Genomic DNA, 12,733 nt, shown 5'->3' with positions numbered 1-12,733 from the left:
TTAGTAGATTTCAGACTTCCTGTATGTTTTTTTTTATTGCTGAATATGTTGAGTTTTTAAATGCATGGCACACAAGACAAAAAAATACTAATATAAATTACCACCTATGATTCTATACAAAAAAACAACAACAACAACTTAGAGGCAGGAAAAAGATGTTAACAACCATTCAGTGTTACAGCTGGTCAAGGGGGAATCAGTGATACTGTTGGCTAATCTAAAACAATTTAATTTAATGGTACAATGATACAGTCAGTCTGTGAAATATCACAGTTCACTGTTATTTAATTGTAGAAAGAGAGAAAAGAAATTGTTTTTAAATAACGTAGAATTAAATAAGTTCTATATTTGTCTCACTGGACACTGGACACTGAGCGCACTGATGAATATCTGTTTAGCCTGGACCCGACTGATAACCTCGAGGACCAAAAGTTGTTCTTAACCACAAGGGCAGAAGTGAACCCAACGTTGTTTGCTGACTAGAGCAAATGTCCACTTAAAGTTTAGTAACTCAAGTTCACCAATAAATTACAAAAAATTACACAAAAAAATCCAGGGAAAGTGGTCAGGAAAACAAAACAAGTCAAAGCGAAGTCACATTTGTTTAATCAAATGCTACTAATGACCAGCCTGATCCCATTTAAACCTCCTCAAGCTACATTAAAACCGCGTTTGAATTGGCTGAACGTGTCTCAATCAGAGTTTGGTCTCGTGTATTTGGATTCCGTTGAGTTTCTGCTCCGTGGATCTTTTCATGTCTGATGCAGCGGTTTTGCTGTGCATCCTCTCAAACTCCGCCGTGATCTCCAGCACCGTCCTGTTCTTGGTCTCGGGGACATTTAACCTCACGTATATCCCACAGACGGCACAGAAGACAAGAAATATCAGAAAGCAGTAGTAATCCAGTTGTTCCTGGAAACAAAGCATTTGGAAGCAGTTTGTGAGTGAGTGACACATTTTGACACTTTTTTTTAATAATTGTTCTTTCAAATAACCCTCAGTCAAAAGAAAAAACTGCGGAGATAATAACACGCTTACCACTAATACAGGGAAGAGCATTCCCAGTGTAAAGAGGCCGGTCCAGTTGAGGGTGCACGCGACTATGTATGCAGCTGATTTGTATGACTGGTTAAAGATTTCCCCCGGCAGAGGGGCTGTTACTCCAGCTTAGGGGGAGAACACAAAAGGGACATACAGTACATGTTGCGGCATAATGTCATTATTGTTGATACTGTTTCAGCTAAGATGTTGAGAGGCAGAAACCGTACCTGGTCCGCTGGCAAAAAAGAAGATGAAAATAAAAATGAGCGCCATGCTGCAGTACGGCATCCAAGAGACCTGCCCCTGGGGGAAAATGACGCCAGGGTTTGGTTTTGGTCATCAGCTGTCATGTTTTGTGTGCAGAAATGTGCATCAAAGACGGTTTGGTGTCGTGGGGACTCACTTGCAGGTACAGAGTGACAGTGAGGAGAATCAGAGTCGCAGACATGCCCATGTAGCCCCTGAACAGCAGGACTCTTTTCCCGGTGCTCTCGATAATCACGAACTGCAACAATAAACACGTGTAACAGCAACTGCACAGAATTAAACGACCACATGGGGGAGCTGCCATGACACGTGAGGAGGGGTGTGCAGATGGTTTACATCATGTGGTTTTCACATAATTAGTAAATTGATTCCAAATATGAGTTAACTCACCGATACTAATGGGCTTTAAGATGGATATGAGACATATATTAGTGACGTTTGACTTACACAGGCCAACGAGGTGCACAGCTCACACAGCCCCGTTCCTAAGGCGGCAAAACGTAACTTTTCTTCTGGGATTCCCGCCGCACGAAACACATCAAAAGAGTAAAAGTATACCTGGAGAGAAGCATTTAAACATAAAGCCATGCCAGTGCATAACAACCCTACTTATAGGGTTAAAGAGGTAAAAATGTCAGTGCATGCAAAAGAATGAACTGTGTCCCAATGTCCCAGTGTAATCTTGTGCCAAAGTGCCCTCTGTCCATGATGTGTAACTCACAGCGTTGATACCACAAAGCTGCACCGTGGTAAAGACAACAACGATGGTGAGGAGCTGCCAGCGGACCGTTCGGTTCTGAATCAGCTCCAGCACCGAGTGGCTGCGGACGCTCCCCAGACTGGCTCTCTCCTCCAGCATCTCCTCCACCTCCCTGCTGTAATCTTTGTCGCCCCACAGCCTATGCAAAGCTAGGGGCGCACAAGAAATAAAAAAGCCATCAGGACGCAGGTGAGACGACCAAACTGACTACATTTGTGAAATGAGAAGCCATTCTCACACCTTTCTCACAGGCCTGCCGGTCTCCTCTGTCCAACAACAGGAAGCTGGGAGACTCTGGCAGGAAGGGCAGGGTGAAGAGCTGGAACAGCGCAGTGAAACCGTTGAAACCAAGCAGCCATGGCCACATCTTTTCCGTACCAAGTAATTCACTGCAAGTGAAATATCTATTTTAGTATAATGCCACCATCGTGATGCAAAATAATTTCATGTTCCCAAACACACTCTTGGAATATTTGGATCATCAGCCCACACTGGATTACAGATATCTATAACCCTCCTCCACAGAACAGACACAGTGAGTCTTTAAGAGATCAAGGTCCACGTGTGAGCTGTCATTTAAAACCCACCACAGCATCTGACCTTTCCTTGACTCTGCTCTGTGTGCACAGCGTGATGACAGCATCCTCACCTGATCCCCAGCAACTGACCGAAAAACTTCCCCGTGGAGATGAAGGTGGCGATGGTCACGCCCACCATCCCTCTCAGCCTCTTGGGTGCACATTCAGTGAGGTACACCGAGTGAACCGTAAGGCCGACTCCTAGAATCACGGTTACACAGGGGAAAACACAGAATATTCAATAATAACATAAACAGCAGGTCCGCGGAGGTGGCCTACTGAAGGGGGGTCGTAAAATCGTTGGTTGATTAGATATTTTCATTTTTCTTTTTTTTTTTTTTAATTTTCCCCCATAAATTTAAATTTCTTTAAATACACATTAGCATGAATCCAACACATTTTAGTAAAGGGATAAATGGAGGCAGAAGACGTTATCTTTCAGAGAGCACTTCCTGTACAGAGTAGGCCCCGCCACCTGCCGCTGCTGAGCCAATCACAAGGCCGTATATCACTCGCTAACCTCAGGCAACTACTGAGACCAAAATGGATCGAATAGTTTCACACACACACAAAATTATGATAATAATGTCTATTTAAAAAAAGTACTAGGTCATTTAATATAAAACCGAATAGTAGGTAGGTGGTCCCTACTTAATCTCTCATCAGTTTAAGGGTCCTTGGCTTGAAAAACACATAAATATAAGCTGAATATTACATGGAGGGCCGTGGTGATGGAGAAACCAGACAAAAAAATCTTGATTTACCTGAATTGATGCCGTACAGCAATCTTCCCACCATGACCATCTCAAAAGACATGGTTTTTTGGCTCAATAGCATCAACACAGCTCCGGCTATTGCTACAAAATTGTTCAACAAAAGGCATTGCTTTCTGTGGGACAGGAAATACAGATTCATTAGTAAAAAAAAAAATTTAAAAAAAACGCAGTGTTTCTGTGATGGTGACACAAAAATAGATTGACAGAGGTTTTACGTTCATGCACCAACCTGCCAAATTTTGACATCAGAGAACCTGCGAACAGCGAACCCAGCAGCCCCCCAATGCAGAAAATGGAGACGGTGAAGGACCATATGAGAGAGACCTGCCACTGCTCCAAGGAGACGTTGTATCTGTGCACGCATGTTTGGTTCATCAGCTCCTTTATAAACTGCAACGATAACACGGTCAGTTACACGGCGTGTTTTATGTATTTTATTATTCCCCGATTCCATCAACAGCTTAATGTGAGCAGTCGCACTTACAGCAGAGGGAGAGGTCATCACTGATACACCGTATCCATATTGAAATGTCCCGCCAATACCAGAGATAAAAATGGCAGCAATTACAACAGGGCAGTCTAGCTAAAGAAATGAAAAAAATAAATAAAAAATCATTAGTTACAATGACATTTCGTTCACACAGCATTATATAACATATTCATATTATTATATAACTTAAATATCTTTTATTTCTGCTTTAATGTGATGAGACTGCTGGACTCTCACAGGATAAATAAAGTATCTAATCTAATCTAATCTGCTTCATGCATAACTTCTTCTATAACAACAGCAGATAAATCTGAGTTCATTGAAAGGAAAATGAAAACTACAAACATGGAGGAGTTCAGTAGAACAACTTGTAACAAAGCAATACCCATGCATAATACAAATACTTCTAAGTTAAGATTATGTTCTGTAGCTGAGGTAACCTTGTTAATTAAGTCAATTAGCAATCAATTAAAGCACAATTTTTTCATTTGACGGTATTCTCAACTTAATTAAAGTGAAAACAGAAAGTTTTAAATGTTACCTACCAGGAGCGTCAAGTACTGAGTCATGCTTGTCTGTGTCTGTCGTCTGTTCTGATCATTCACACGGGTTCAGCGCGCATTTAACTCTGCGCTGAAATGATTAACTTTCTATCCAGGCCAAAGAAAAGATATAACGATGGGTGACTAAGCAAGTGTGTGTGTAACCTGTATTTGTGCAGGCAGATGAGCGATGTGGATTTGGTTTATGTTTGCTGAAGGATTTTGCCCAGTTACTGTGAAACACTCTCGACTGGCAAATTTAAAAAACATAAAAGTTATTTATTATCTTGCAATCTACTTTAAAAGCTTGACGAAGTCGCACTGGGTGACGCAAAGACGTCACTGTAACTCCGACCCACAACATTCAACTTCTCAATAAGATTATTCAAATTAAAACATTCATTTAGAACTGTTTTAAGGTACGAAAATGTCTCCTGTGAGATGGACATTTTTAATTGTCAGTGCTGTTTTCATTCTGTCATCATTCAAATTCTGTCCCTGCCGTCCCTAACAGCCTTTCACTCATTAACCTTTGACTGAGGAATAATATCACACAAGAATGACAAAGCACAAAGTAATATCAAGGAGACAAAATTACACTAGTCCTAAAAGGCACATAATGCTTCAAAGGATGGTTTAATCGACCTGAAGCTACAGCTTTGGTTCTGTTCTTAAACTCACTAATTAATGAATACCTCATTCATTATAAATGCATTATTTTATTTTTTATAATTACATATTGGACTTTTTCAGGCCTGGGCACAGGGCAATATTGGCTCCAGGGAGAGGCTGACTCTTTGCAATTTGTACATAAATATAAATGAACGAGACAGGGCATGTTAGGTGGTGTATTTTAAAATATTCTTTTATATTTTTGTTTTCTTTGGACAGAATCAGGACCAATGTCTGTCTTTTATCTGTTGTGAACACAGCAGGTTTTAAGTTTTATCATTTTTTTGAAGGCTGTAGACACTCACTGAGTCGTTGCCTGATGTAACTACTGAGAGATGCAGCTCACTCTACTTTGTTTCTGTTAATTAGTCTCTACAGTTCTAAACAGGCCTGATAAGCACACACTCTGCTGTAGATTTTCAAACATCCCCCGTTCCTTGTGATAAAGACGAGGTTACTTATTGTATAGCACGCAAGTGTAAAGAAAGAGCCCAAAGTTCTTCATTTTGCCCCATTTAGTTGTTGAGCAGTTTCCCACTGGATGTTTTTTCTCGTGTAAATGTCAAAAAAAAAAAAAACATGCTACATCTTAAGGGGTTATGATTCATGAGATTCTGATGCGACTAAAACTAAAAGCACAAGCCTCCCGTGGTGTCGTTCTGTGTCAAGCAGACTAGCCAACCAGATGTTGCACAGCTTCAGATAAAAAAACACACTTCAGAGAGACCGCTGAGAAACTTCTAAAAAGTTGTCAAGGGGCCGGTTTCCTGCAGGAGATGAAAGGTCTTGCAGCTGCCAGAGAGGCTCCATTTACAGCTCGACAAAAGGAGGAAAGGCCGACGACAGAAGCCACTTTTACATATCGTCTGGATCAATTTACTGTATATACAAAAGATTCAACGCAATAAAAAGCCACTGTACTCGACAAACTCATTAAAAATGATAACCGATCCACATGGGTATAATTGTTGACCTCATCTAACAAGAGCAGTAAAAAAAAAAATACAAGGTTAGTGCAAATGTCAGTTAGGCTTCAGCTCCTTTTTTAGAAGATGCCTCGTGAGTAAGCAAAAAATCATCAAAAATGAAATCAGCAGAAATACAGAGATGTACGGCAGTGTGTTTGTGGAGGAGAGCGAGATACATAACTAGAGATAAATGGGAACTGGAGAATATACCAAGCCTTGGTTTCATAGTGTGAACTCCTCTGACAGGCTAGTTCTTTTAGTCACTCACTATTGTAGCACCTAGAGGGCCTGATCTGTTCAGTAAAAACCATCTACACAAAGCCCAGCTGTTCAACTGCAGACCAGCTGAGCTTTATTGTTGGATAGAAGTCATTTTTGGCAGCTGCGAGTCTGTCTGCCAGACTGCCCGCTGTGAGAAAGTGAGAGATTTGTGTGGTCTCTTCCCTTTAAAACTCCACATAAAGCAGTGGATGCAGCTGGAGCCACCTGCACATTATAGCGCTGCTGGACAACACTGTGCAACACAGACCTTTGATATTAAAGCAAAAAATATTAACTTCTTCCTGAGCAGCTGGTACACGTACCACATGCTGTTTTTCCAACAGTGCAACTCGTGCATCAATCTAGAAATGGTCCCTTAGTCTAAAATATGTCAAACTGTACCACAGGGACAGGGGTTGCATACAGACTGATGATAATCACGTGGTTTTCATTGGCTTTTATCCACCAGTGTTATATGGCTCGGACACATTGACAGTAGGAGTTTATTAGCAAGTTAGTTTTTCTGAATCAACCGTTATTTATTTTGAGTTACCTGGTTGTTCCACTATTTCCGGGTGAGCAAAGGGCGTGGCCACTTCTTTTTCTTCTTCTTTAAAAAAAAATGGCGGTTGGCATACAATACCGGCTTAAAGGTGCATTGTCGCCCCCAACTGGACCGGAGGGCGAAAGATGCGATTAAACAGAAAAATAAAAAAAATAAATGTAATCTTTTATCAAAATTATTCTTTTGAAAATACGATAAAATACGACTTTTGCGCTGTCTTTTGTCTTGTTTAAGATGCAGGATGATGAAAAATCACAATGTTTAGTCTTACTCAATGAATGAAATAGTTCATATCTGTTCACTGCAATGAAGCTTGGCATCATTTTCAATGATTTCCGACTGGTTGAAGTTTGAAAAATTTCCTGTTTGCTTATCAGACTATTTAGTTGTAGTTCGCGTTTATTTGTTTACGCCCCTTTGTTTCATTTGGTTTGATAAAGCCAGTATTTACTTAGGAGCCATTTCCTCAGTTTGTTTGGTGTAGACTTGGTTAAGATGTATAGTTAAGTATGGTTATTCATCCACAATGGACCCACCTGTCAGACAAAATGGCCACACGCTTCCTTACTCACAGCTTAGTACAGTTTAAACAAGAGGATTATATACATCATGTTATGAAATGGGAAATCACAAGTTTTTGTACCAGGCTGTTTATGTTTCTTTTTGGTTTAAAACTGTTTTTTGTTTGTTTGTTTTGGTTTTTTTTTTACACTTTTGCATTCGAGTAATTTTGTTGTTTTTGCCCCTGGGGGTTGCCAGTTCTCCTTTAAGCTTGTACAGCGAGTGGTGATATAGATAGGGGGATAGGGGAATATGTACTTCAAAGAGATGCTAACCAAGCTGATGTCTTGTTTTCTCTTCTCTTGTTGATAATGGAAATGAATTGCACCAGTTTCTAGTCAAGCAACTTTCTGATGGGTTATACCCACAGAGTTTAAACCTCAAACTTCACACCAGTCCCTTTGAATTGATATGACATATGACTACTCGGATGAGTGGCGAAATGTCGAAAAGTCTCAAAAACTCAACAATTCCAGTTAGTTATTGTTATTATTGACATTATTTGAATGTGTTGCTCTTCCTGCAAAACTATTATTTGTGAAGTGATTACATTTATATCCATCGCAGTCTTCACATATTTAGATCAGAGAAGCACAATGAAAGTCAGTCTTGGATTTATCGTAGTGACAATATAGAAATAACGGATGGTTAATATTCTTTTCACATTTCCTACATCAGCAATTTATGAAATTCCTTTTGTCTTCCAGTTAAAAGCTTTATATTTATCAGTAAACTAAATCAGTAAACTAAAGAAATTTATTTTTGCTGTGATTAATCAATCGCCCGTTATCAATGAAACAAACTTGCTTAACATCATCATCATCATCGTTAGTGTCTCTCTTCCATCCCCTGTAATGACTTCATGTTTGCCATGAGGTGGCAGCATCGCAGTTAATATTCTCTTTTTCTCTCCCAACAAACAAAGACTGCATGTATCTCAGAGTCTGGACTCTTTCAGGCCATCTGAGAAGCGCCTGGCAGCAGGAGCAGACGCTCAAGGAGTCCTGCCAAACTTGTGAGGTCCTCCCAAGTAGACGGAGAGTCATGGCAACGCTTGATCACGATGAATAATGAATGGCTCACAGGTTCACTTTACAAGGAGCTTTTCAGGTTAACACACACACACACACACACATGCACGCACACACAGGCACGATATTCTCATTATGTGAGTGTGAACTACAGTCCGGTCAGAGTGACTTGTACAATCTAATGCTTTAACAGCTTCCCCTTTGTGCTGAATTTCTCCTGTACCCTGTTTGACAGGAATCAAGACCCATCAAATGAAACTCGAGCCAAAAAACAAAGAACGCACAAATGCAGCAAATCGTGACTTTTCTATCATCTTGTCTATTGAATTTATGCTTGGCAGAGCAATCACAATTGAAACGTATCAGGGGAAAACTCCCTTGATATGCTGTTTATAGGTCTCAGCGATACAGTGGAGCAGTTTGTCGAGGAAGATGCTTGACTAGAAGTAAAGCACACTCAAAGCGTTTATTTGCAAGAAGAATTCTAATCTCAAAAGTAATAGATTCTTTTTTAGAAAAAAAGATAGATCTTGAGAAATGTATAAATAAATAGTATTATGTTTTGTAATTTTTTGAAGCCAGCAGTTTCCCTCGTTCACAACCTTCATGCTAAAATAGGCTAACAGCTTGCTTGCTTTATATTTAGCTTAGAGACGAGTACATCAAAACTCCTCAACCTATTCCTTTTAGCTGTAGTTTCAACTGCTGTATAAAAACGTTTTTGTATAAAGAAGTCCTTGTTACATGTTACATATCGCAAATGTGACCTCTTAGGATTGGGTTACGCTAGATATAGCTAAATATATAGATAACTCAATAATGAATATTATAAGAAGAAAGAGGCATACTGGCAACTTCAATTACTCCTTTGATTTCTATTCTCAGCCTGCATCATCAAATCAAGCTCCCGAGTAGCACGGCAAGCGTTATCAGTGCCTTTTTTTTTTGTGTTTTTGTTGCCTGCTGTTTTACATGATCTTATAGTGGCCTTGCAGTTGTAATCTCCACAAATGGCCGCTTACCTCTGTCCCATCTCACCTGTCATGCAACTAAAAATGATGCTACTTCGCTTTGATACACCGAATGTGCTAATGGTGGCGTGTGATTTATATACTAGGCTATAACGTGAAGCACTTTCATCTCAGTCAGCAGCTGCACTGTCGAAACCAGTTGGTGTAATGTGTAACATCGATTTCTGTCGAGGTGTCAGGTCTCCCTGATCAGGTAACAGTGTTTGTATCGCCATCTAAATATTTGAGCCACGTTACTCAAGTGGCTCCAAGAATGGAGGATGGATGGGTTGCCAGGAAAGTTTGTAGGATGTAGGATTGAGCTTTGCGGTTTTGCTGTCCCTGAGGTTATGTCCAACACCAGGTCCAGGTTTCATGAGACATGTGTTTACCGGACGGATAAGGACAAAAAAAGAAATTTAAAAAATCATTATTCTAAGAGATTTATGCTGTTGACTTTGGTGATCCGATGACTTCTTCATGCATGGCCGTCATTAGGTTGCTAAAAGGAATGTCTCAAGAACGTTTGGGTGGATTACGATTCACATTTCCTTCAAAATGAATTTAATTGGTCTGGCAACCAAACTGCCCTAACATGAGGTCAACATTGCCATTTATCAAATAGTTTTTGGTCAAATACAGTAGCACATACATAGTTAGAGCCTTCTTGGTGTTATTTCAACCGCACATTGACAGATGTGTGCAACAAATGCTTCTTTTTTTTTTTTTACTTCTTATTTGCTACAGATGATAAGTGAGGTTTCATTTTGTCATCTGGTAGATAACGAGACAACAGACCAAAAGAGACCCCAGCACAACTAAGGTGAAAGATGTAGCTGATGTCAGACTTTGGGATAAGCCTTATTGAGCCTTATTTATACGTATACAAACGGACAAATGACACAGGTTTTCAGAAACGCTTGAATATATAGGTTTAAAAATAAAACATGGCAACTTCATCACAGTTTGTATTCAAAGTGCCATTCACGATGGATCAATTTCTAATCTCCACTGGTAGAAAACACCTTGAAAGAATAATTTAAAAGTATTAATGTTGACGTTGAGATACGTCCAAAATGCTTTCATGAAGTAATCAGTAAAATGTTTCTATTGGTGTCACAAGTTGCAGCCAGAAAGAAATCTTCTCCCTTCGTATTTCACATTCATTCCCTGTGTCAACCGACCATAAAAGTCACTGGAGTATCAAATAAAGCGACTGACAGACCAATTAGGCCGTGAGTTTCTGTCAGTGCAAGACTGTTCTCTGTATTACAAATGAAAAAATTTACAAACTAATCAGCACGCCGTCTGTACATCGTTCTTTCTCATGAAAATAAATTTGTAAGAGTAAAAATCCCACGTCGTATAACGTGCCATCATGCCCTTGAGCGGGGCACTTAAGCCAGATTGCCAGTAAATCTCCAGCTCAACACAAATGGCCCTTCTGTCAGGTGTGACGTGCCTAAAAGCTCTCTGGATTCAGGTATCAGGGACATCAGAGGCGGAATTGGAGTGAAAACAGGTGCCGAATGCTGCTCGAGGGCGAGCTTCTCACTCAAGTCAGGTGTCCAGTGACCACATAACTTACAGCTAAATAAATCATGTTCAATTAATTCGCAGCACAATGCAGGTGAAACTGGTGAAACTTGTGGGAAAGTTTGGATTTCCAAATGCTTTTAGGAGATACCCGGTAGTGTGTAGTAGGTGTGTGGCACAAATAGAAACCAATAATCACCTTTAAGTCTAAGAAAAATGAAATAGTCGTTTTATATAATTGATTTTCTCTGCTTTGACATGGACAGTATACAACAAAGTGCTATCATTGGAAAAGTCAGATCCTTTTCTCTCTCTTATTAATTTAGTTTTCAGGTAAATGATATTTACAATATTTAAATTGTCCAACTATTGTGTGACATTAAAATGTAGCTTCATTTAAGTCATTCAATTCAAACAGCACTATGACACTAAGGTGATAAAATACACATCACAAACATATGAAGGTAAATTAAAAATAAATTAAAAGGTAAATAAATAAATAAAAGACCGGAAAGGAAACCACACTAGAAAAATATTATTTACTCTTATATTTGAATATTGGTGGTTGTCAGTGATGTCTTAATCATTTACCTGTATGCACACCTGTGGGATTTCACATTTACTGCCATCGTCATAGTGTCCAGGCGAGTACTTTAGCCTGGTGATCAGCTGGTACACGCAGAAAATGTGTCTGTTTCAAAAGAGAGGAGAACAGACTCAAACAGGATGATATATCTTCTGTCTGGGGACCAGTGAGAAACACTGATCTCATCAGTTTTACTGGTGCAAATGATACATACTAAGGAGCTGAAAATTTTTTAATTGGAATCATCTGCAGTCTCGCTCAGATGGTGAGCCAACCGAGTCAAGTTTCAAACCACATCCTTTGTTGTCCTGCCTATTACATCATTAAAATCCCTTATCTCAATCACTGCTTTGTTCTTCAGAGTCTCACTGGTGGTGTTGGAGTCATTTAAGGGCCTTGAACTTATTACAAAGAAGCCCTGAAGTAAAATAAAAACCTCCGTGTGTGACAATAACGGAGCAAAAGTCAGTTCTTAGCTTCTTAGCATGGGAATATAAAAGCGATAAAAGGTCTTTGAAGTTTTTTGATATAAATGCGCATGAACGTTTTGCAGTTTTAAAGAGACAGAACGTCTCAGATACGCTGCAAAAGGACTGAACACTATGGGTCATGCATAAAAGTCTTACTTTTAATACGGCTTAATTTGAAAGAGTTCAGTGAATGATTATATCTGAGAAAGTTGCACTAAATATGAGGCTATGAATTGATTATATGACCTACATCTGGATTTCTTCACATGAACATGAAGGAATCGTGACACATAATATGCAGACACCTCTAAATTGAAAATTAAAAGAAATGTTTGCAACGCATGGCCACAGCTCTGGATGAGAAGGTAAGAGTAGCTGTTTCTGCCGACTAAGCAGCCTGCACACTCTGCTGCTCGCCTCCCTGCACATTTTACCTGCTTGTCAGTATGATCAAAACACAGTCCAGTAGGTATACGTATGGAGTCAGGGAGTAAAGTGGTGCTGATTCCGTAATTGTGTGGGGGGCAGCATTGTGCTTTTCTTTCAGAATACATGGGAAGGAGAATGGAAAGAGTTGCATTAAGAAGGAGATGCGCTCCAAAGTCTGATGCAAACTTTA

General features: G+C 39.7%; 1 protein-coding gene across 3 annotated transcripts; it reads right to left on the bottom strand.

Moving 5' to 3' along the window:
• Positions 1 to 588: 588 nt before the first annotated feature.
• slc2a11l (solute carrier family 2 member 11, like) lies at positions 589 to 11,967 on the bottom strand. 3 transcript variants are annotated; one of them, XM_047569446.1, is made up of 12 exons: positions 4,458 to 6,888; positions 3,907 to 4,005; positions 3,652 to 3,812; positions 3,411 to 3,535; positions 2,718 to 2,847; positions 2,309 to 2,457; positions 2,030 to 2,217; positions 1,756 to 1,866; positions 1,445 to 1,546; positions 1,269 to 1,344; positions 1,039 to 1,166; positions 589 to 912 (listed from the first exon to the last, which is right to left on the bottom strand). In XM_047569446.1, the coding sequence occupies exons 1-12, from the start codon at positions 4,479 to 4,481 to the stop codon at positions 697 to 699; spliced, it is 1,509 nt and encodes a 502-aa protein (XP_047425402.1). In that variant the 5' UTR covers positions 4,482 to 6,888; the 3' UTR covers positions 589 to 696. The 3 variants fall into 3 exon arrangements, with proteins under 3 accessions (XP_047425402.1, XP_047425401.1, XP_047425400.1); XM_047569445.1 differs by lacking the exon at positions 4,458 to 6,888 and adding an exon at positions 6,909 to 11,967 and having other exon boundaries at positions 589 to 1,166; XM_047569444.1 differs by having other exon boundaries at positions 589 to 1,166.
• Positions 11,968 to 12,733: the final 766 nt, after the last annotated feature.

The sequence above is a fragment of the Mugil cephalus genome, chromosome 19 (assembly GCF_022458985.1).
Source record: "Mugil cephalus isolate CIBA_MC_2020 chromosome 19, CIBA_Mcephalus_1.1, whole genome shotgun sequence".
Taxonomy (NCBI): Eukaryota; Metazoa; Chordata; class Actinopteri; order Mugiliformes; family Mugilidae; genus Mugil; species Mugil cephalus.
The sequence above is the reverse complement of the archived record's forward strand: the minus strand, read 5'-3'. Positions and strand labels throughout refer to the sequence as shown.